General features: G+C 41.8%; 1 protein-coding gene across 3 annotated transcripts in view; it reads left to right on the top strand.

Annotated features, from left to right (window-relative positions):
* The window catches only part of ADARB2 (adenosine deaminase RNA specific B2 (inactive)), a 442,068-nt gene that overhangs the window by 342,398 nt on the left and 75,815 nt on the right, over window positions 1-23,855 (top strand). For all 3 annotated transcript variants that reach the window (XR_007772813.1, XM_050942241.1, XM_050942240.1), the window contains one exon: window positions 7,904-8,018. Coding sequence is in view for 2 of the 3 variants with exons in the window: in XM_050942241.1 (XP_050798198.1) it covers window positions 7,904-8,018 (115 nt within the window). In the remaining variant the exon portion in view is untranslated. The remainder of the gene's footprint in view (window positions 1-7,903; window positions 8,019-23,855) is intronic.

The following is a 23,855-nucleotide window of genomic DNA, read 5'->3' as shown; positions in this document are numbered from 1 at the left end:
AAATACTGATTCCTACTTTCAAAGAGGGTACATTTTCTGCAGCTTCTGTTATCAGTGAAGGAGGTTGTGAACCTAATTCCCCATTCCCCGTGCTCAACATTTACCCCCAAATGTCAGTAATTTACTGCAAAATAGAATACTTGGGAGACAGGAGTAACAGAGCCCTTTGTGATATCTGTTTAGTAGAATATTTCATCCCACCCATATGCAAATCTAACCTTTCTGATATTTCAACCCTATAAACCCAAAGACAGGATTTCAATAGAAAATATTTACGAAAGGCTTTCTCCTTTATAATCTATTGATTTTAATATCCTTACCACTCCTGTTGAATGTCAGTTTTACCCTGAAGACTGCCCCTGCAAACTTGAACACATTTAATTATTTATACCATTTGGAATATTAGTGCTGAGAAATGAATAAAAGTTTTCGGTTTTGTAATGTTATGATCTAAAGTTTGGTTTTCTCTGCAAAGAATGCTGGTAATTTGATATTGCAATCAGGAGTTACAGAAGGGTACAGATGACACAATTCAGCTTGAAAAGGAGTGACATTTATTTTACACCTTATTTATGTACAGTAACAAAGAGCTCTTTAAATCCAGTGTTCCATTTTAGAGTATACTTTTGCAGCTACAGATTCAGAATTATCTGTATTCTTTTTTTTTTTTTTTAAACTAGGCACCTAACTGAAGGCTTATTTCTGCCATCAATTACACATATGCAACCTCCATTGATTTCAGTGCTGGTGGGTAAGTGTAACTGACAGCAGAGTTTGGCAGATCTAGTTTGCCTTACACACATCACTCGGCTCATTGACTAATGCAAGCAAGGTTTTGATGCTGAAGCTTGTTTCTGGCTTAAATTTTCTGTTCATGTAGAAAAATCAAACTATGGAACATATGGAAGCTGTGATTTAAAAAGCAGAGAGCCCAAAAAAATGTGTTCTGAAACCTAGTATGGGAGTTTAAAGAATTTGGTGAATTAAAGGTTCATTCTGCTAGAGAGCCAGATTCTGTCGCCCTTTGTCAGTGGGAGTAATACCTTACTTTGTTGATTTCAGTGGGACTGCTCAGTGAGTAAGGTATTACGCAGTGTACATGTGACAGAATCTGAGTCCTGATTCAGCAAAGCGTGGTCTTAAATCCCACTGACTTCAAAGGTTGAAAGTTGAACACATGCATAAGCACTTGGCTAAATCTGCATCCTAGCACACAGGACCTAAAGTAAAGCCCGCTGACGTGTGTTCTGTCCACTGACTTCAGTGGATTTTGGATGAAGCGCAAAGTCTGTAGAAAAGCTCATCTCCTAGCTATAAGTGCTATACATAGTGCCCTTCATACCCCTAGATACACCTATACCTAGTGCCCTTCATTCACCTACATTCACCTATACATAGTGTCCTTCAGGAATTGGACCCTGTATCAATAACTGTGCATTCTTGTGGATTTTCAAAGCACTGAATGTCAATAGTCCCCTCTCCCCCCCAAGATTTATGCCATTACACTTTTAGTTCAACTACATGCTGTCTTGCTGGCTGTATAGTTCACAATGAATATTTCTATTTTCTTAAGTTTCTGTATCTTCCTTATGGCCTGCCTTTTTCACCAGCTGTGTGATTGTCATACGGAGATGCCAAGATCTATTCTGCTCTTTCATTTAATCAAGAAGGGGACTCTTGTTTTCAGTCCTGATACATGGCAACTGTAACCATGGGTGTCACCAAATATAGAGTTTCTCACAGATGCGTTTCCAAAAGCAGAAATGTCAAAGACTGGCCCCCAGGCCCCGCCTCTCGGTGTGCTTGATTTTAAAACTCTTTTGATAGCAGCCAACTTTTCCTTGCCAATATTCCTAAGAATCTTGGTGATGGAATTGTCGCCAGGCTCAAGTTATCCTTTGATACTTAGAATTTCTTGGCTTTTACACCATTGGCAAGTTACCTAGCTATATACCTGTTAGTAATTTAGGACTGTTGTTTAATTGTAAAGCCATGACCAAGAAAGTTTATTGGCTGGAATACCACGGATGTCTGTGAGCTGGAGGGGATAAGTCTGTACAGCACTTACTTCCACAATGTTCATCCACTGTTTATTAAATCCACAGTTTGGGGTTGGTTTTTGTTTGTTCGTTTTGTTTTAATGGAAAGATTCAAACCTAATGTGGGGCCTGACATAATGCCACTGAAGTCAATGTAAAGGCTCCAGTTGACTTGATAGATCAGGCCAATGATGCTGTTATGGTAGTTTATATTTCAGTATGTTGTAAGAGTGGGAGACCACACATTCTAGGACTGGGAATCAGGATTGTGTTCTATTCCCAGCTCTGCTACAAAGTCACTGTGTGGACCTGGGCTCAGTCCTGCAAGGTACTGAGTACTCTTGTAATGTATTACATACACTTAGTTCTCATTGGAGTAAATAGGAACAGGAGGGCATTCAGCAGGACTGACCCCTTAATCTCTGTATACCTCATTTTCCCCATCTGCACAAATAGAGATCATGTTGCTTATCCACCCATGTGAAGTCTTTTGAGATCTGCAGATGAAAATTTCTATATAAGTGACAAGTATTAGCATTATACTGTAGCTCTTCGATTGCCTTTTAGATTAGGTCTTGCACTCCTGCCTGATGTTTCTGACTCTTACTGTATTTTACAAGGACTGGCGTATGTCACTCCATCACTTCTACATTGCATTAATTTTACTGGCATCCTGTTCAGCAATTTATTCCCAAACAAAAATACTCTCCTGACTTATCTTAGCTAAGAGGCTTCACATTTAATGGATTTCCTATTCTTTAAAGTCCCTGGTCACTCTTTGAGATCAGTGAATGCTAAATTCCTTATTGTCCCTGAATGTTATATGAAGTCATGCCATTCTTTTGCCTTTACTGATTCTCTTTGCCCCCTGGCTTTAGAATCCACTGCCAAATGAGGTAAAGAACGTTCCGAGTTCTGGGATTTCTAAATCCAAAGTTAAAAGTTATTTGTTCTTTTGAGCATTTTTAAAATGAGTCTTTTAGGAATTGCATGTGCCTCTAAGCTAATTAACTCTTAATGAGCACAAAATGCCTTGGGATGCTTATATGGAGGGCACTGTGGAAATGCAGACAAGGATTGGTCTGTAATACTGTGGGAGATTAAATGGATGATTTGAGTCTTTTTAAGATGATGGTGCAGATTGTTTCACTGAGACATTCCCTTTTTAAAAAATTCTAAATGAAGCTGATCAGATTTGCAGTCCACCCTATGTGAACCCAACCATAGCAATCTGGGTGCATATTTTTATTTTCCTATATGGCTTATTGTTTTTTTAAATATGGAAAAAAAGATCAGAAACAGAGTTTTACATCATGAAAACCAGGCAGTATTAGAGTGGTCACCATAGAGAACTGGAGTTCAGGGCAACTGGGTGCTCCTCCAAGCTCTGAGACTGATGCTCTTGGGCCCATCATTTATCCTTTCTGTGCCTTTGTTCACCCATCTGTAAAATGGTTACAATTGTATTTATATTACAGATTTGCAGTGAGTCTTAATACACGTATGAATATTTAGTGTTTGGGGATACTTTAATAAAGGTACTAATGTTAATATTCATAAGTGCCAAGTATTATTATAATTCATAGATTGATAGTGTGTACGACCAGAAGGGATCATTAGATCATCTATTCTGACCTCGTATATATCACAAGCCATTACATTTCATCCAGTTACTCCAATATTGAGCCCAATAACTCAGGTCTGACTAAAGCACATCTTCCAGAAAGGCATCCAATTTTGATTTCAATACAGAACGAGATGGAGAATCCACCAGTTTCCCTGGTAGTTTATTAGGTGGTTTATCACCCTCACTGTTAAAAATTCATACCTAATTTCTCATTTGAATTTGTCTAGTTTCAGCTTCCAGCCATTGGTTCTTGTTATGCTTTTCTCTGTTTGATTAAAGAGCCCTTTGCTAGTCCCTATTTTCTCCTCATGAAGGTACTTACTTATACACTGTAATAAAGTCAGCTCTCAATCTCCTTTTTTAAGCTAGACAGGCTGATTATTATTATGGTAGAGATTTTCCAAAGCACAAAAGTGAGTTAGGCTCACTGCTCCCATTGACTTTCAATGGAAGTCAAGTGTCTAACCACCTTTTAACTTTTGCTCAAGTGACTAGGGTGACCAGATAGCAAGTGTGAAAAATCAGGATGGGGATGGGGGTAATAGGAACCTATATAAGAAAAAGACCCAAAAATCGGGACTGTCCCTATAAAATCGGGACATCTGGTCACCCTACAAGTGACACTGGGTTCCATCCCAAATAGTTTACTCAGCAGATGCTACTTAGATTTGCAGACTTTAAGGGTGTTCATGTGCACCAGAGTTATTACTAACAATATGAGTTATTTTATTATTAACATGCATCCACGTAGCACTGCTTCACTTCTTCACAGAACTAAAATAGCTCAGAGTTCAGATTTCCTGTCACTAGTCTGAAGTGTCAGGTGCCTAAATATATGTGTGTTTATATATATATCAGTACTGATGATCTTTTGGCTAACATTAAGCTGAGAATGTGACAAGATCCTGTCTATTACTCTGCAAACATTCCATGGCATGTTTGCAGACAATTCTTAGCACTTATATCACCTTCAAAATACTTCTCAAATATTTCCCCTTTAATGCTCGCAACAGTCACCTGAGATTATTAAGCATTATTATCAGCCATTTTATAGACAGGGATATTAAGAGATGGACAAGAGAAGAAACCAAATGAGAGTTACACAGAAAGTAGGATGTAGAAATCAGGAACATCTGCAATCAGGAGTGGCGGAAGGTCCCAAAAAGTGAGGGGGCCACCAGCTCCTGAATGGTGGCCCCACCCCGCAAGCCACCCCTTCTCCCTGCAGTGCTACCCCTGCCCCCCAAGCTCCTGTCCCCGCTCTGCCCTTCCTCTCCGAGCCTCCACCCTCACACTACCCATTCCTCCAAGACCCCTCCCTGGCATTATCCCTTCTCCCAAAGCCCCCACCCTCACCCCTTCTCCCTGAGGCCCTGCTCCCACACCGCCTCTTCCCCAGAAGACCCTACCACTTCCATCCAGTTGCTCACCCTTACAGCCGGTAAAAAGTGGTGGGTGGTATGGCCCCCTATTCCAGTGCCCCTGCTTGAAATCCCATGCTCCACTAGAATGAGGGCCACTGAGGATACCCCTACACTGCAGTCACATGGTACGATTGTGTAGACATTCCCAAACTAGCTTTGAACTTGCTAGCTCGGATACCAGAAGAGTGAAGCTGCAGCAGCCAGGGCTTCAACGCAAGCCAGGCCCATGTATAATTACGAGGTTCAAGGTGGGCTTGGACAGGCTGCACTGAAGCCTGTGTTGCCGCAGCTTCAGTGCTCCAGTACCCAAGCTAGGTCGAATAAAGCTAGCTCAGGTATGTCTACACAAACTTCAATCACACTATGTCATTGCAGTGTAGAATGTTAACCCTGACATGCTGACCACATTCCAAGTGAATTAGGCACATAGGTCCCTAGTTAATTAACTAAGGTATATGGGTACATGACTAAATCTTTGAATGTGCTGATTTTTGATGCACTGAGCATCACAGCTGTATTAATGATATCTATAGTTTTTATTACTGTTTAATACTTATACTTTGGTAGTGCCTAGAGACCAACCACATCAGGGACTAGGGTTGCTAGATGCCCAGTTTTTGACCGGAAAGTCTGTTTTATTTGGACTTTTCCCAGAGATGCAGTTTAGCCCAATAACAGTGAATGGCAATAACTGCCCCTTAATCAGGACAGTGTTCATGAAGACTCTTCTAAATCGACCAGATTGCTCAGTGATTGCATGATGCCAATGAGACTCCAAGAGATCTGAAGCCAGAGCGCAATTCTAAGCTTGAGTCTTGTAAACAGAAGTTGCCAATTGAAAGAGTTTTTGTTGTTGTTTGTTGCTGAGAAAAACTTAGGCACCTAATCAGAGCAGCCAATTAACAGGGCTGACCTGTACAGTGCTTCAGATAAGAAGATCAGTGTAATCTGCTGATGGGCCACAAAACAGTTTGTGTACATTGACCGTCTGCCCGCACGGCCGCCAGCCGCTCCCAGTGGCCATGGTTCGCCGTTCCCAGCCACAGGTTGCCCACCACTGGTTCTGATCTATTTTCAGTAGCCCCCTCTCTGTGGTTGTGGGTGAAACTCTCTCAGATTATTCAGACTGGAACTCTTAATGTGGCTTGGAGCACTGAACAGAGTAGGAACCGATCCTGAGAAAGGCTGAACACCCTCCTCTCACTGCCTATTGATTTCAGTGTGGCAGTGGTGCTTAGCACATCTCAGGGGCAAGCCCCGCTGCTGCCCAGTGTAGCCCATACCAACACAGTGCTGCAGGGCAGGGGTTACTGCTCTTTTGCAGGTACCATCCTTTGTGTGAAACATAAGAAGAGGTCCCTCTGGCTGTTTCTAGTGGCTATCTACGTGGACATTAAAAATCTTAGGATACGTTTCTAAAAGAGTTGGCGATAACCCCGAAGTCATCACTTCTGTTCTCTTAGTTTCACTGGGCCATTAAAGGCTCTTCTTAAATGTGGAAAAAGGAGCTTCTTGTGGCCTCTCAGATGCAACACAGAACTCAAAGGGCATCTCAGACTTTGCTTGGCTAGGACCCAACCAAGGGACAAAGTAACTTTTCTTTACATTTTGTGAAGCGCTTGAAAGCTTTGCTAAATTAACATTCATGAACAACAAAAATACAGAAAAAAATCACTTTGAAAATTAGGTGACTGCTCCACTGTTCAGCCCACTGTTAAATGATTTGCCAGGGAAAAGAAAAACTTTTTCGGACAAGTAAAATGCTTTCAAGACTGGTACATTTTTCTATGAACTAGCCCTGGGCCAATTACAAGAAACAAAATTTGTCAAATTCTAGGTCTTTTTCTTGAGTGCTAAGGATTTGATTCCAAGCCTAGTCAAAGTGAGGCTTCCTATTGATTCAGTGGGCTTTGAGTCAGCTCCGAACATGGACCTTCTCAGGATATGTCAACACTGCAATAAAAACACCCGTCGCATCAAGACTCTGAGCTCAGGTCAATTGACTTCGGCTCATACGGCTCAGGCTGCAGGGCTAAAAATAGCAGTGTAGACATCCCCAAGCCCAGGTTCTAAAGCTCACTCCCCTCATGGGGTTTCAGAGTCCAGGCTCCAGCCTGAGACCAAACATCTACACTGCAATTTTTAACCCCTCAGCCAGACCCCTGTGAGCCCAAGTCAGCTGACCTGGGCCAACCTCGACCATGCTGTATGTCTTTTGTTGCAGTGCAGGTGTACCCTTAGAGGCAGCTAGTAGTCATTTATGATATTGATAATCTCCTAGGGCAGGGGTTCTCAACCTTTTTCTTTCTGAGGCCCTCTCAACATGCTATAAAAACTCCACGGCCCACCTGTGCCACAACTGGTTTTCTGCATATAAAAGCCAAGGCCAGAATTAGGGGGTAGCAAACAGGGCAGTTGCTGGGGCCCCATGCCACAGGGGGCCTCCATAAAGCTACATTACTCAGGCTTTGACTTGAACCCCTAGTTATGAGGTTCAGGCCCTGGGCTTCAGCCTCAGGTGGCAGGGCTTGGAGTGGCGGAACTTCGGCTTTCTGCCCTGGGCCCCAGTCAGTCTAATGCTGGCCCTATTTGGCGGACACCCTGAAGCCTGCTTGTGGCCCCCCGAGAGCTCCGGTCCCCTGGCTGAGAACCACTGTCCTAGGGGATCATTCTTTTTACCTTTTCGCTGAGGTAGGTGGAGCTTAATTCTAAAAGGGCAATCTCAAAGGCAGAAGGCTGGTTATTAATCTCCAGACACACCCAAGTGCTTCAATCAAAGAAAGTGAAAGATTCCTTCTGATTGTGTCTTTCAGGAGTTTGCTGATTCCATATATCAAATGGTTACACAGAAGTTTCAAGAGTTGACAGACAATTTCACTTCCATGCACGCACGCCACAAAACCCTTGCAGGAATTGTGATGACCAGAGGTAAGATGCCCTTTAATTTCATTATTTTATTTTATTTTATTTTATTTTATTTTTTTACTTTCCTGAAACATTCTTCATGAATAAAGAATGTATTATTTACCCAGTCCACAGTACTAAAGAATCCCTTTACTCCAACACAGAAAAATATACAGTAATGAGAGAAAACAAGCGTCAAATATTTAAACTTTGAGCAGATGCACAAAAAATGTATTGACAGTAGAAATATAGATACATTTATAAATATACCATTTTCTCTTTATTCATGGAAGGAAATGCAGATCTGGCTAATTTGATTTCTTCTGACAGGAGTTCCTTTAATTATCAATAATAAAAATATTAGCTCTTTTATTTGTTTGTTTGTTTATTATTTTAGAGCTGGAGCCATTTAGTCATAGATCTAATTTAAGACTGGCAGGTGAAAACAAATCTCAGCCCATTTCTCTTCCACTCTAAGTAAGCCCAGAAACCTAAGGCTTTCTATTCTGCTCGCATCTAAACAGAGGAAATATTCAGTGAAGAGACTCTCGGATGTTCAGTTCTGTTAGCCTCTAAACAGGGGATGTACTCAACCTGAGAGCATATACTACAAAGACTTCATCAGGTGGATAAAAGCATTGCATAAATGGCCTTACTTTGTTTGTTTGCATAGGAGTGATTACCTCGTTTCTGGGTACCTTATGATATTTATGAGAATGTCACCATCCCAGATAGTGCATTAAACATCATTCTCACTCAGAAGTGTGGAGCAGTAGATAGACTTTAGATATAAAAGGGAAAACTTGGAGGTGAGAGAAATGTATAATTAATCCAGGCTTTTCTGTTTTGTTCCTTTCAGCAATTACATTAGCCGCAGTCAACAGGGGCAATTGTGCGTATTGCAGAACAGCAGGCTGGAGATAGGATTACCTACCAGGTCCTTTCAAACTACAAATTCTACATCCTATAGACTAACACATAATTCCATGTACTTGTTGCCTCCTATTGAAAGGGAAAGCATGAGAAATCAGCGTTAGAATCACAGAAATTAGGGACAGAGGTGGCCTAATAGTCTTTTCTACCGTTTCTCAATGCAGTATTGCTCCCCACCTATATTTCCTACTACTTTGACCAACCTACTATGATTATTGTTGTTTATATTGTGATAGTGTCTAAGAGCTCCAGTCGTGGACCAGGACCTCCATGGTGCTAGGCGCTGTACAAACAGAGAACAAAAAGATGATCCCTTCCTTACAGTCAAAGTAAAAGAAATGAAGGGGGATACAACAGTCAGATGGGGGATCACTAGGAAACAATAAGATAATACTGGTTAGCCTGTTAGGCAATGGTCTCAGTCTACCAACTGTCTAATCAATATCAGGTTTTTTTGTAGGCATTACAGCATAGGAAAAAATTTAAAGGCCTTGAAACAGGACAGTGAGGGAGCTTTGCATGTGTTTAGGGGAGCTCTTCCTGAGCATGCCGGGCCTCAAAGGAGAAAACATGAAGTTGGTTCTTTGAAAAAGTCTAGTTATTGGTGTCCTGAGTAATGTGGCTTCAATCACTTCAATCACTTCCACTTGCATCCAACAAAGTGGGTATTCACCCACAAAAGCTCATGCTCCAAAACTTCTGTTAGTCTATAAGGTGCCACAGGATTCTTTGCTGCTTTTACAGATCCAGACTAACACGGCTACCCCTCTGATACCTTCCTTTGGGAGACTGCTCCACAAGTGAATCAATCTCATCATCAAGAAGCTTTTCCTAATATTCAGCATACATTTTCCCATTTATAACTTCATCTCATTCATACCCATGGTTCCACCCTAAATAACCCTTCTGCTTCCTTGGGAACCAATCCTGGCTCCACTTAAACAGGCACAGTAGAGCCTAAAGTACCATAAACAAAGCCATTTGGTCCATGCATAACCAAAATAAACATAGGAGTAGGAGGGATGTAGTGGAACATGTCCACTGCCCACTCCAGCCCAACAGTTGCTGGACATGGTCAGTTTGTACTGGTGGCTTTGCTTCCTTGTGTGGGGAGGGTGGGGAGTTTGAAGAGTCTTTCCTCCAGCTCCTTTTGAATTTAATATGAGTAAAATCCTTTAACTGGGATTTTATTCTCTTGAACTTCACATTTCTTCATAGTCAGCACAAATCCAAGAAACAAATATATTTGATTTATCCTCATCGGTCTATTCCTCCAGACTCCTCATTATTTTAATTGTTTTCCCTCTGAATTCTCCCAGTTTAAATTATCTCCAATTTGTCATTAGATTTTACTGGTCCTAAGGAGCCCCCCAGACTGAACTCACTGCTATAGGTGTGCTAAAGAGAAGATACCAAGCCAAAAGCAGCCTTATCTGGACACATTCCCCATGAAGATTTGAGTCCCTTCTTGCATGAGCATATCTGCAAACCCGTGGATATGGAGGATTATTTGTCATTTGTGAAACTACATTCTCTTCTGCACTTGCAAGGTTGTGCTCTTTTCCCAGCCGTCATTCCCAGAGGTAGCAAGGATCATGAAGTATAAGATTTCAAAGGTGGTAGGGGTAGATTTCACTCTATCAGCAGACCTATGAATAAGTGCAAATCTCTTGTGTTATTAACATGGAATCTGGCTGCTACCGTGGAGAATTGTAAAAGCTAAGCAAATAAATAATAACGGCAATAAAAATAACTCTAGTAATGTCTTATTGAATTTGATGAGATACATAGCTCCCTGCATCCAAAACTCATTCTGTTTTTCACCTCATTTCAATTTAAAGTCATATGGCTTATAAATAGAATTTTCCGTGCTTGTGCTGTTTTCAGGCAAAACTTGTAAAAAAACACAATGTGATTGTGGGATAACTGCCGTTGAGATAAAACAGCAGCTCTACAAACAAAACAAAAGTGCAGCAAATTGGTTCTCTTTTCCTGAACTCTGGCTTTTTCTGCTTTTTCAGATTACAGGGGAAACCAAAGAGAATTGCAGTTGAGTGCTCATGCTCCAAAACGTCTGTTAGTCTATAAGGTGCCACAGGACTGTTTGCTGCTTTTACAGATCCAGACTAACACGGCTACCCCTCTGATAGTTGAGTGCTGTGTCTGAGTTATGTTTTAGCACCAAGGGCAAATTCCTAGCTAGAAGGAAGAGGGGAAAAATGTAAAAAATGATGTTACTGAGTGGCTATGAGTTTTCAGTAGTGATAAATTGCTCGTAGGAAAACAGAATTTCCATCCCACAGGAAATTCTGACATTTCAAAATTTGTTTTCATCCCTAATGTTGATGAAATGTTGAAATCTTGAAATATTTAGCAAAATGGAAATTCCAAAATATTTTGATTCAAAAACCTCAAAACGACCTTGTGAAAGATTTCATTTCCATAATGCTGAAATATTGTAATGTAATATACATGAAACAATAAACTCAAAGCAAAATGTTTCAGCACTATTAGAACAAAATGTTTTGACATTATCCGAGTGAAATATGGCAACATTATTGGTATGAAACAAGAAAATTGAAAGAAATCATTTTGAAAGTGTCAGATTGGTTGAAATCAGCACATTCCCATGAAATATTTTGATTTTGACAAAATCACATTTTCCAATGGAAAACTGTTTTGTGAAAAAAAAATCAACCATCTCTAGTAATAATATAATCCATAGAGAATCACAGAAAATAAAGATCGATCCCTCCAGGATCTTCTGAAATAAATTGTTAGGTTTATTCATTAGTGTAGCACAATATTAATGTGAGGGCCTTATTCTCACCATTTATTTACACTGATTTAACAAAATGATTTGTCCAACTCACTTTTACTTCAACTCAGAAAACTAGAAAGACAACCAAGACAGAACTGTATCAAATACACACTGTCAACTCAGAATATACATGTTTAGTACTTGCTGAGCAGTTTTTCAGAGGAGGTGGGTGGTATCAAATGCATATTAAAGAAAGGATGGCTAAATTATCTGGAACAAATTCACATTATGCTGTAGAATAGCATTGTGCAAAACATTATCTAGAGATGGATATGAACTGGAACAGATCCCAAATCCCTCCACCTTTCAGGAGGTTCAGACTCTGATCCAAATGCAGCATGTCATAAGATGATGTGAACCATTTTGCACTTCGCGAATGTTGGGATCTGGATCTAGAATGAGCTTTCCATCTCAGAAACATCCCTAATGTTGAGAACAAATTTGAAACTGAGCCCACGTTCATTGAAAACTTGGGCCAGGTTCACTAATCTTTCTGTGACCCTGGGCTTCATCTTTCGACAAACCACATGCACATGCTATCCGGCCCAACATCCCCCAGCCTTGCTGAGTTCTTCTGGAGTGGGGATGGACTAATCACCTGGCACTTTAGCCCTTTCTGTCCAACCCATACTACATATCTGGGCGGTATAAAAATTGCTGTGATGGCAATAAAATGTCATCCTTATCCCTTCGGTATTTTGACATTTGTTTTGGTCTTGTCCTAGATCTATCTCTGTGCTAGAGCTGTGCAATCCACCACCTGCACATTGCACTATGCTGGGAGGGAAGGGCAAAGGGGAATGTAGATGGCACCTTTGCCAAAGAGCAGGGCTTGTTCCTCTCCACCCTTCTCCCTGTACCTCCACATTTTCACTATTGTAGACCACAGGAAGAATGAGGCCACATTTTCAACACTAGTGTTAGTTTATTTGGAGTGTAAAGTGATATTCGTATTCTAGAGGCAAGTGTAAAACAAAGCTAAATTGATGTTTTGTTCAAGTGGAGAGTTAAAATGGGAGGATAATGCCAAACTGGACCAGTGGAGGAACTGTTCATTGCGTCTCTCCTCTGCCAAGCCAGCAGCACCACTCTGGGAAGTATGAGAGCAAGGGAGGCAGGAAAGCAACCCAGGAAGAAAAAGAAAAGAGAAGGAGACTCAAGACAATCTGCAGTACTGAGCAACATTTCAGCATGCCACCGCCCCATAACAGGGGAACTCTCCCTCCGTGTGTGTCAGGCTTGGGGGAGGGAAAGGGAGTCTGTGAACCTTCTTGATAGTTCAGTGCTTAAGATAAAAGCAACCTGGTGCATGGGGCTGCAGCACCAATGAGGTTTGGCTCAGCACCTCCTGCTGCCCTAGGCAGAACCTATGCCACTGCCTAGTTTGTCTATAGATAGAGCATCCCCTGGAGGAGATGAATGAGCACTCCAACAGGAGGAACTTTTCCACTTTTTTGGGCAAACTTCTCAACAGTCAGAAAACATCAGTCCAAAGGGGTTCATGGCTAATCAAGGTTTGGAGGAAAGAAGATCCATTTCTTTTGAGAATTTGATGGTTTAATTAAGGGGGAAAGGGAAGTTACTGTTAAGTGATGCTTTCTGGTTTACTGCAATCAAGTTTTGATTGGCTTCTCATGGGAGTGCTTCTGTGCATTTATATTCCTCCTTTCCATTTAGGGCATACCACAGGCAAAATGCCTCCTTGTGCACCATAAGGGTGGTGTGCCTCTTTCCCTGTGGTCTGTACAATTCTGTTTCTTAGGCATAATTTGCCGATTATGAAGACCAAACTATTGTTATATTTTTGTGTCCTGCAGAAGGGACAAGAGATTAGCCTTGTGGCTTTGTAACATTTGCTATGAGACACACACAACATCAGAGAACATCCGCACTGTTATTCAACCACTAATAGTTTTCTTTGTGGACATTAACAAATACACGTGCATTTGATGGCCGCCCATTTGGCTTATACACCAGGGAGTGAACCAGGAATGTTCAGAGCTAAAAGCATAGGCTGCTACAGCTTGAGTTAAAGAGACAAGGCTTTATAGTTCTAAGCTGCTACAACTCGTATCCTCTGTGGATTAGCACAGAGCAGAACCTGAACCACACACTCTCCAGGGGGTTACACATACACTTGCTCAGTACCTAAAATTACTGGACAAGATAAAAAATATCTGTCACTTGCTCCACGGATGATCTGTTATTGCCAAAATCCCTCTTTCATGAAAAAAAAATCTTAGGCCTTGTCTACATTATAGGGAAAAGTCAATCTAATCTATGCAATTTGAGTTACATGAATAGTGTACCTCAAGTCGATGAGCTTAGATCTACTTACCGCCAGGAGAGCAATCTGCTGTCGATTTAATGGGTCTTCACTAGACCTAGTAAATCAACTGCCGATGCATCGATTGCTGCATGTCAATCCTCCGGTAAGTGTAGACAAGCCCTCAGAATTGATACAAACAAGATGAAACTGATATTTAATACTATTTTCCCATTGTGTTTGATAAACCTTGACAGTTTAAATACATTTGGAAACTTTTTTGTCATCTTTCCTGCTAAAAATGAAGCATTAAGGAAGTTCAGTGCTCTTCACGATGGGGGACATTCATGGGAAAATGCTATAAGTTGATTTCTCAATTCAATTTTGTGTGTGTGTGAGAGAGAGAGAGAGAGGCTGACACTCACTTTGATCTTAAAAGCAAATAGGGATGTCTTTTCAGTTATCTATATGAAATAAAGATGAACTGGACAAAAGAGCCCTAAACAGCAATTTCATGCTTCGATGAAAGATGGGACATTATCATCTGTTATCTCATGGAATTGATCTTAATAATTGCTAAGCAGAATAACAGAAAAAAAGGGAAAGTTTGCAATATGTCGCCATGGATCTTTCTAGTCATATTAAGATTAAAAAAACCTGCCCTCTAACTACAATCAAGAATATTGATGGGCAATTAATTTCTGATCCATACTTTAAACAGGGAAGACAGAAACTAGTAAAATACAGCAGCAGATTTGTAACATTTTCATTATAAATATGCAGGATCCCAAAGCTGATTCATGTCAAAAACTGGCATCATCGAAACTGGGTAGGCCATCTGCACACATTTTACAAACCTATCCCACAAACAATATCCCAGAAGAGTATTAGAGTCTGGGTAAATTTTTCAAAAGCCCCAAGTTATTTAGGCTTCTCCATCCCATTTTCAAGAACCGACTTAGGCACTTAAGAACCTGCATACCATTGACTTTCAATGAGAATGGGGAATTAGGCATCAAACCTGTTTAGGTTCTTTGAAAATCCCACTAGGCGCCTATCTACATCTTTGGGTGCCTAAATATCTTTTAAAAAATCTGGCCCCATGTCAGTTAGGTGCTTTTGAAAATTTTACCAACTCTTTAGAAGTGCTTAAACTCTATGGTGATGGGGCTCTACTTAGAGATAGACAGCTAGGAATAGATTAGATTAGAAACCATGTACCCAGCTTTGTTTTTTAAAAATCTATTTTTCTTTGGATATGAGCCTTATCCTATTCATCTGCAGCTTAGTGATAAGTACTCCAAACTCTGGAACTGAATGGCTGAATCCCGCAGATCTGAATTTCACAATTCCCTTATATAGTAGGCTGAAGAGGAACCCCAGACCCAAACACTAGATTGAGTTTTTAAATCTGGGCTCAAATTAAGATCAGAATTTGACAGTTGATACAGTGTGAAAGAGAAGATGTACATCAAGTAACATTTTAGCTTTACAATCTTGCTTAGGAAATGTAAAACATAGCATATCCCAGAGCTTTATTTTCAGAAGTATAAGAAAAGGCTCCAACTAGGCAGAAGGATCAGCACCTAAGTGGAAGGAAACCCTTGTGATGAAACTCCAGCCCATCCAAAACTTACTTGAATTCAGATTTTCTTAACTCCAAAACTCATTGAAAAATTCATTTAGGTTTGTTAACCTGGGCCATATTTTCAGCAACCAGGGCCCAGGGTTTCAGTGTGGAAGAAGGGGAAGTGTGGCAGTCTTGACCAAGTTTCATTTTGAGTTAATTTGAACCTGAAGCCACACAAACTCAAGATTTAAAAAGCTAGGGGAAAAAAAGACCTTGTCTACATACAAAAGTCCCCAGTGCATATGCAGTTATAGCAGTATAATGGTGCTAATGGCAGTACAGTTTATTCTTATGGATAAAGAGAAATAAACTATACTGGTAAAATGCACCTTTACTTCAGTAAACTGGTGTCCATACTAGGGGGTGTACTGGTATAACTGTATAATTACAAAAATCATGCCCCTTTCCAAAATAATTATATCACTGCAAAAACTGTGTGTGGATCCGGCCACAGTTTTGACCCACTCTATTTAGCTAATATTGTTGATCATTTGTTGGAACAGGCATAGTAAAAGAAATGTATAAATAAAGTCTCTAGTGCTGGGCCTAAATATGTAAGCTAATGGCCAGATCTAAACTTCAAACTGTAATCAAACTGGTCACACTTGGGAAAGTTTAGGTCCCTATCCAAACACTGCAACTCAGGCCCATCGCTGAAAACAGTGATGTTCAGGGGCAAATAGAAACAAATAAAGGACAAAGGTTGCTTTTAATATTCAAAAGCTTAAGAAAATGATAAATACATTTGAAAAAAAATGTTTGAAAATCCGTTCCACCTGTGCTCAACAGCGAGCTTGAGTTAAGGATTCTGTTTTCCCTACTGCAGGTAAGGATGATGATCTTACCACCACATAAAGAAGTGTAAGAATGTAGCTTTGTTTACTTCGTTTCTGTAGGAGAAACACAAATTTCTGAACTCAGGTATTGGCAGGAAAAAATGTTTCAGTTCACCTTTAAAGTAAAATGAGGGTGTCATGGTATAATCCCCACTCTGAACCTTAGCATCCAAAAGATGGGGTACCAGCATGAATTCCTCTAAGCTCAATTACCGGCTTAGTACTTGTAGAGCTGCCACCAACCAGGAATTCTCAGTGCCTGGTACACTCTGGTCCCCCCAAAACCTTACCCGGGGCCCCCCAAGACCCAGTCCCTCTGGATCTTAACACAAGGAAAGTAAACCCTTTCCTTCACTGTTGCCTCTCCCAGGCTTCCCCTCCCTGGGTTACCCTGGAAGATCACTGTGATTCAAACTCCTTGAATCTTCACACAGAGAGGAAAATTCACCTTCCCCCCTCCTTCTCTCTCCCCCTCCCAGACTCTCCCTGAGAGAGAAAGTAATCTTGACACAGAGAGAAAATTAACCTCTCTCTCCCCCTTCCCTCCTTTCTCCCCACCAATTCCCTGGTGGATCCAGATCCCATCCCCTGGGGTTTCACCAGAATAAAAAAACAATCAGGTTCTTAAACAAGAAAAGCTTTTAATTAAAGAAAGAAAAACAGTAAAAATTCTCTTTGTAAATTTAAGATGGAATATGTTACAGGGTCTTTCAGCTATAGATACTGGGAATACCCTCCCAGCCTAAGTATACAAGTACAAATTAAAATTCTTTCAGCAAAATACAAATGTGAACTCCTTCCAGCCAAATACACATTAGAACTCCTCCCAGCCAAATACACATTTGCAAATAAATAAAACAACCATAAGCCTAACTCGCTTTATCTATCTAGTACTCACTGTTCTAAACTTATAAGAGCCTATATCAGAGAGATTGGAGAGAAACCTGGTTGCACGTCTGGTCCCTCTGAGCCCACAGAGTGAACAACAACCAAAATCTAACAGCATACTTAAAAACGTCCCTCCCTCAAGATTTGAAAGTATCCTGTCCCCTGATTGATCCTCTGGTCAGGTTACAGCCAGGCTCACTGAACTTAACCCTGTACAGCAAAAGAGACATGAAGTACTTCTGTTGTATTAACCCTTGACTATCTGTTTATGACATGGGGCTTGGCTGTAAGTCTCTACATGGTTTTATCCCTGAGGAGGAAAATTGTGTTCAGAGTCTCAAAAGATTGGGAGACGGGGATGGGGAAGAGATCCCTATGTTAATGTTGACTCTGTCAGTATTAACTTAGGCAAAGAATCCTGTGAATTTGGTGAGGGGACCAAGTGTGCAGACCACCTATTCCTGGTCTGGTCTGCCTGACCCCCTGTAGATTTTCAACACCATAGAGGGGCAGGAAAAGGGAGAATGGTGCTACGCCTACAGAGGTAGTATTGTTCCTTTCCACGCTCCCTAGGGGCACATCCACTAGGATTTCATCCTTTCCATCCACAGAAGGGAGTAATGAAATGGACCATAGAAATTAGAACTGGAAAAGACTGCTAAGTCATCCAGTCTATTCCCCTGCAAGTGCAAGATTGTTTCCTGTAGTACATTCCTGAATGTTTTTTCCAGTCTAGATTGAAATGACTCAATTAGCAGTGAGGCTTTCAATACTATCCCTGGGAGACCATTCCCATGTAATAGAGCTCATTGTTAATAATTCTCTCCCATTATTCAGCCTGCCATTTACTTGCCATGATTTGATCCCATTGCTCTTAGTTATGACTCCTTGTACCACCCTAATAATACCCCCCATTCAGTTTGCATCCTTCAAATACATGCAGACATTTATCCTATTCCCTTAGTTGTCAATTAGCAGTGCTATACATATTTAATTATTTTAACCTGTTCTGAGTTAGTCTCCTCCACAGCCTCTTAATCAGTTTTGTTACTGTTTTCTGATCTACCTCAAGTTTGTCAACATCCTCATCTGGCCAATTCTCTGTCTTATAGTGCTCTGTGACCCAGACCTAGCTGCTTCCTCATTAAGAATGACACTTGCTGAAATGAAATGCATAGAGTGAGGTAGAAAATGTACCTTAGGTCTGTTCTTTTTCAGACAGCCACAGATCTGAGCCAGCAGGTCAGAATGGGCTTCGTTCATAAAAGGATTTTGCTTTAAAATGAATTGGATTTGAAGAGCTCATTTCACAAAGAAATGTCTTGGTAGCAAGGGCTGTTTAACATGTCTTAGCAATATCAGTTCTCATACACCGAGAAGTCGGCTCTTGTTACGTCATGCTGCGATCTGAGTTCAGGACAGAGAGGAGTGAATCCCTGTTCCATCTCTGACAGGGGTTGAGTGTGTCTTCGAGATGGCCCTCTCCAGCTAGCTGATAACGTCCAGCTCTGCACAGCAAAGGAGGGGCTACCCGAGCGCATGACCTGAGTGTGGAAAGAAGGGAGAATAAGCCAGGGAGAACATGTGAGGATCTGTTACAATTTGATTCTTCTCTTTAGACAGAGGCCTGGGCTACACTTGAGAGTTACAGCGCTGTTGGTGGCTTTGTAGCACTGTAACTCACACCCCATCCACACTGGCAAGGCACATACAGAGCTGTAACTCCGTGGCTACAGCGCGGCTTGTACTCCACCTCCCTGACAGGAATAAAGAGTATAGTGCTGCTGGGGCACCAGTGTATACAGGGAATAATCTTAGGCCTTGGCTACACTGGCGCTTTACAGCGCTGCAACTTTCTCACTCAGGAGTGTGAAAAAAAACACCCCCCTGAGCGCTGCAAGATACAGCGCTGTAAAGCGTCAGTGTAAACAGCGCTGCAAGCTAAACCCCATGAGGATGTGGAGTATGTGCAGCGCTGGGAGAGCTCTCTCCCAGCGCTGGCGCTGCGACTACACTCACACTTCAAAGCGCTGCCGCAGCAGCGCTCCCAACAGCGCTCCCGCAGCAGCGCTTTGAAGTTTCGAGTGTAGCCATACGCTGCGTACACTGTGACTGACCTCCGGAAGCTTCCCATATTCCTTTTAAGTGAAGGTCCCACTCTTCGTTTTGTTGTGAACTCTGGGCTCTCTGAGCTGCTTATCAAAAAAACAAACACAGCTACTGTTTGCTGTGAATGAGCAGGGGCAGGGGGGCTCCCTTTGGAACACCCACAGCTAGTGTTTGCTTGAAGGGAGGGGGAGGGAGGCGGCTTGAGGAGAGAAGCAGCACGGCGGGCGGGAGGAGGGGGTCCGTTTTGGGGAGCAGCTGCTTATCTTGTCTGTTTGCTTTCAGTGAGTGAGAGAGGGGTTGGGGAGGGGGTCGGAACTTGCAAGGCAGCCTGCTGACACAGTGTCGGCTCCAAAAATCCACTCTCTCTCTCCCCCTACGCTCCCTGTCACACTCCACCCCACCCCGCCTTTTTGAAAAGCACTTTGCAGCCACTTGAACGCTGGGATAGCTGCCCATAATGCACCGCTCCCTATGCCGCTGCAGATGCTGCAAATGTGGCCACAGCAGTGCACTGGTAGCTGTCAGTGTGGACAGACTACAGCGCTTTCCCTACTCACCTGTACAAAGACAGCTTTAACTCCCAGCGCTGTACAGCTGCAAGTGTAGCCATACCCAGAGAAAAGTTCCCCTTCTCTGCTGCAGAAGCAGCTGCCATTTTGTGTTCAGATGTCACCTGCTACATAGGAGATACACGGACAGACTCCAGTCTTTTAATCTGCTCTGTGTGGGTAGATCCCTCTGTCTGTGCAAAGCCTCCACGACTTCAGTGAAACTTCGAATAGGCACACGGCTTGCTGGTGCAGTTCAGATTGCAGGATTAGAGCCCTGGTGTGCTGTCCCGTGGAGGACATACAGCATTTTGTCCTTTGTTGTCTAGATGTTCTCTTATAATAAACTTAAGGTCATTCTGACTGATAATATATGGTTGCTATGGAACAACATAACGCAAAGGAATGCAGGATTTGTCGAATGCTACGTCAGTAGCTTCAAAAAAAATTCATTTCCTAAAAACAAGCCAGAAATGGAACTGTCATCCTCTTCCACAGTGGATAGAGAATGAAAAATAAATCAGTGTGTGATCACAGCTCTATTAAGCTGTTTCAGAAATGATTCCAAATACATTTAACAATAGAGAATCCTTTTGATTGATTTGTTAAAAAAAGCAAAGAAAGAACACAAAATTATTGCTTATCAGCAAGAGAAGCAGCACCATTTAAAATAACATGAAATTGTACCCTATGCATTATTCACGAGGGCTGACTTTACACTATCATTATTCCTGGCTTTGCGTTTTAGTGAATAGTAGTTTGTGTCAGTTGTCTCCTACCTAATAAAAGAGGTGGATTTTTTTCTTAATTAATCAAGCCTGATTTATCTGTTTTTTTTTTTAATTCAAGACGAACAAGTTTCTAAAAGTCTTTACACTATCATGTTGAAAAGGAAGATAGATTTCTTTCTTGCTAGTAGGTCCTAAAATGTGCAGTGAAGTGCATGCTTACGCAGTAACTTTTCTTTATTTTGGGTGCAAATATTAGGCATCCAGATAGAGAGCTCAGTTCAGAATTGGTGTTAGTAGATGCAACTCGGTTGACCTCAGTCTGAATTAATCAATTGACTATTACACAAATCACTGACAAGCAGGCACTGCTTTCTCTAATACACACAGTGGATCTAACTCAGATTTGGAACAGTGCAGATTTGGTAGGCTGCAACTACATTGATTGCAAGATCTGTTGACTGTTGCACCCAATTACACCTTGTGACTTTGAGTTTTCTTTTTAGGTGTTGTTTTCTGGGCCCCAAATTCTTCATTATGGAAGGTAGCTATCCCATATGTGAAAACAGTGCACCAGACCTTCAGCAGGCGTAAATCAGTGTAGCACTACTGAAGTCATTCGAGCTATGCTGATTTAGACTAGCCGAGGACCCGGCTCATTGCTTTTACTGGTGGAGTTGTCCCTAGCAGCTGTATATAGACATACCTTACATTTATTATAGTAATTTTTTTAAAGCATAACTCATAAACTATGCTGCCTATAGACTCTGAGTTGTCAATCAGTTCCCCACATCTGGCTCATACTCTGACCAAACCTTTACATCTTTCCTTGTTTACTGTCTCCGCCTGCTCTGTCAACGTCTTACTGTAACATTTCTATTGGTATAACTGCTGTGTGTTGTGAGATATGAGTAAAGAAGTAGTGTGGCCACCTATCATGATTTTATTGCACGTCTCATGGTATTTGATATTTTACATATTGGCCCAGTTCCTGAAGTCCTAGGATCTATGTCTTCGTTTTTTTTAAAGTAAGTTTCTCGCCCTAATGGTTGTGGAAAAAGGCTGGAAATCATGAAACCTAAAGGCTCAAACACCAGAAGGCAAATAAAAAGATCCCAGATTTTTTATTATTTTAAAAATCTCATGACGTTTGGGTTCTGGTTCATGATTTTTGAACACTTGGGGTTGACAGTACAGAGCACAGCACGTTATAAAACCTGCAGACATTCTCCTTTATAATGACATTCCACCCCTTCTCGCAAGCTGAACAGAAGAAAGCCAGGTCAGTATTTGGGTGCTGTAAGAAGTTATGTTAATAATTCAGGGAGTGGCATATTGGATATTGATGTTGGATTAATGGTAATACTTCACTGTCATGGAATCATAGAAGTCATCAAGTCCAGCCCCCGGCACTGTGGCAGTACCAAGTAAATCTAGACCATCCCTGACAGGTGTTTGTCCAACTTGTTTTTAAAAGCTTCCAACAATGGGGACTCCTCAGCCTCCCTTAAGCACCTTTTCCACAGCTTCACTTCCTTTATAGTTAGAAAGTTTTTCCTAATATCTAACTTAAATCTCCCTAGCTGCAGATTAAGCCTATTACTTTTTGTCTTACCTTCAGTGGACATGGAGAACAATTGATACAGTCCTCTTTATAACAGCCCTTAACATATTGAAAGACTTATCAGGTCCCTCCTCAGTCTTTTTTTCTCAAGACTAAACAATGCCCATTTTTTGTAACCTTTCCTCATAGGTCAGGTTCACTAAATCTTGATCATTTTTGTTGGTCTCCTCTGGTCTTTCCAGTTTGTCCATATCTTTCCGAAATTGTGGTGCCCAGAATTGGACACAGCTCTCCGGTTGGGGCCTCAACCAGGGGCGGCTCTAGACATTTAGCCGCCCCAAGCACGGTGGCATGCCGCGGGGAGCACTCTGCTGATCACCGGTCCCGCGGCTTTGGTGGACCTCCCACAGGCGTGCCCACGGAGGGTCCGCTGGTCCCGCGGCTTCGGTGGAGCCACGGGACCAGCGGACCCTCTGCAGGCATGCCTGCGGGAAGTCCACCAGAGCTGCGGGATCAGCAGACCCTCCATAGGCATGCCGCCAAAGGCTGTTTTCCTGCCACCCTCCCAGCGACCGGCAGAGCACCCCCCGCGGCATGCCGCCCCAAGCACGCACTTGGCATGCTGGGACCTGGAGCCGCACCTGGCCTCAACACTGCCAAGTAGTGTGGGACAATTACCTCCTGTGTCTGACATTCAACACTACTGTTAATATTCCACAGAATCATATTAGCCTTTATTGAAGCTGCATCACACTATTGACTCATGTTCAGTTTGTGGTCAACTATAACTAGGACACTACCAAATTTGCAGCTATGAAAAACATGTCACAGACTATAAAATCTGATCTCGCCTGTGAAGTAACATAAGAACGGCCAGACTGGGTCAGACCAAAGGTCCATCTAGCCCAGTATCCTGTCTTCCAACCGTGGCCAATGCCAGGTGCCCCAGAGGGAATGAACAGAATAGGTAATCATCAAGTGATCCATCCCCTATTGCTCATTCCCAGCTTCTGGCAAACACAGGCTAGGGACACCATCCCTGTCCATCCTGGCTAATAGCCATTGATGGATCTATCCTCCATGAATGTATCTAGTTCTTTTTTAAACCCTGTTATAGTCTTGGCCTTCACAACATCCTCTGGCAATGAGTTCCACAGGTTGACTGTGCATTGTGTGAAAAAATACTTCCTTTTGTTTGTTTTAAACATGATACCTATTAATTTCATTTGGTGACCCCTAGTTCTTGTGTTATGAGGAGTAAATAACCCTTCCTTATTTACTTTCTCCATAGCAGTCATGATTTTATAGACCTCTCTCATATTCCCCCTTATCCTCTCTTTTCCAAGCTGAGAAGTCCCAGTTTTATTAATCTCGACTCATATGAGAGCCATTCCGTACCCGTAATCATTTTTGTTTCTCTTTTCTGAACCTTTTCCAAGTCCAATATATCTTTTTTTTTTTTAGATTAAGTGACCACATCTGCACACAGTATTCAAGATGTGGGTGTATCATGGATGCATATAGAGGCAACATGATAT

This window comes from Gopherus flavomarginatus, chromosome 2 (genome assembly GCF_025201925.1).
Source record: "Gopherus flavomarginatus isolate rGopFla2 chromosome 2, rGopFla2.mat.asm, whole genome shotgun sequence".
Lineage (NCBI taxonomy): Eukaryota > Metazoa > Chordata > Testudines > Testudinidae > Gopherus > Gopherus flavomarginatus.
The sequence above is the reverse complement of the archived record's forward strand: the minus strand, read 5'-3'. Positions and strand labels throughout refer to the sequence as shown.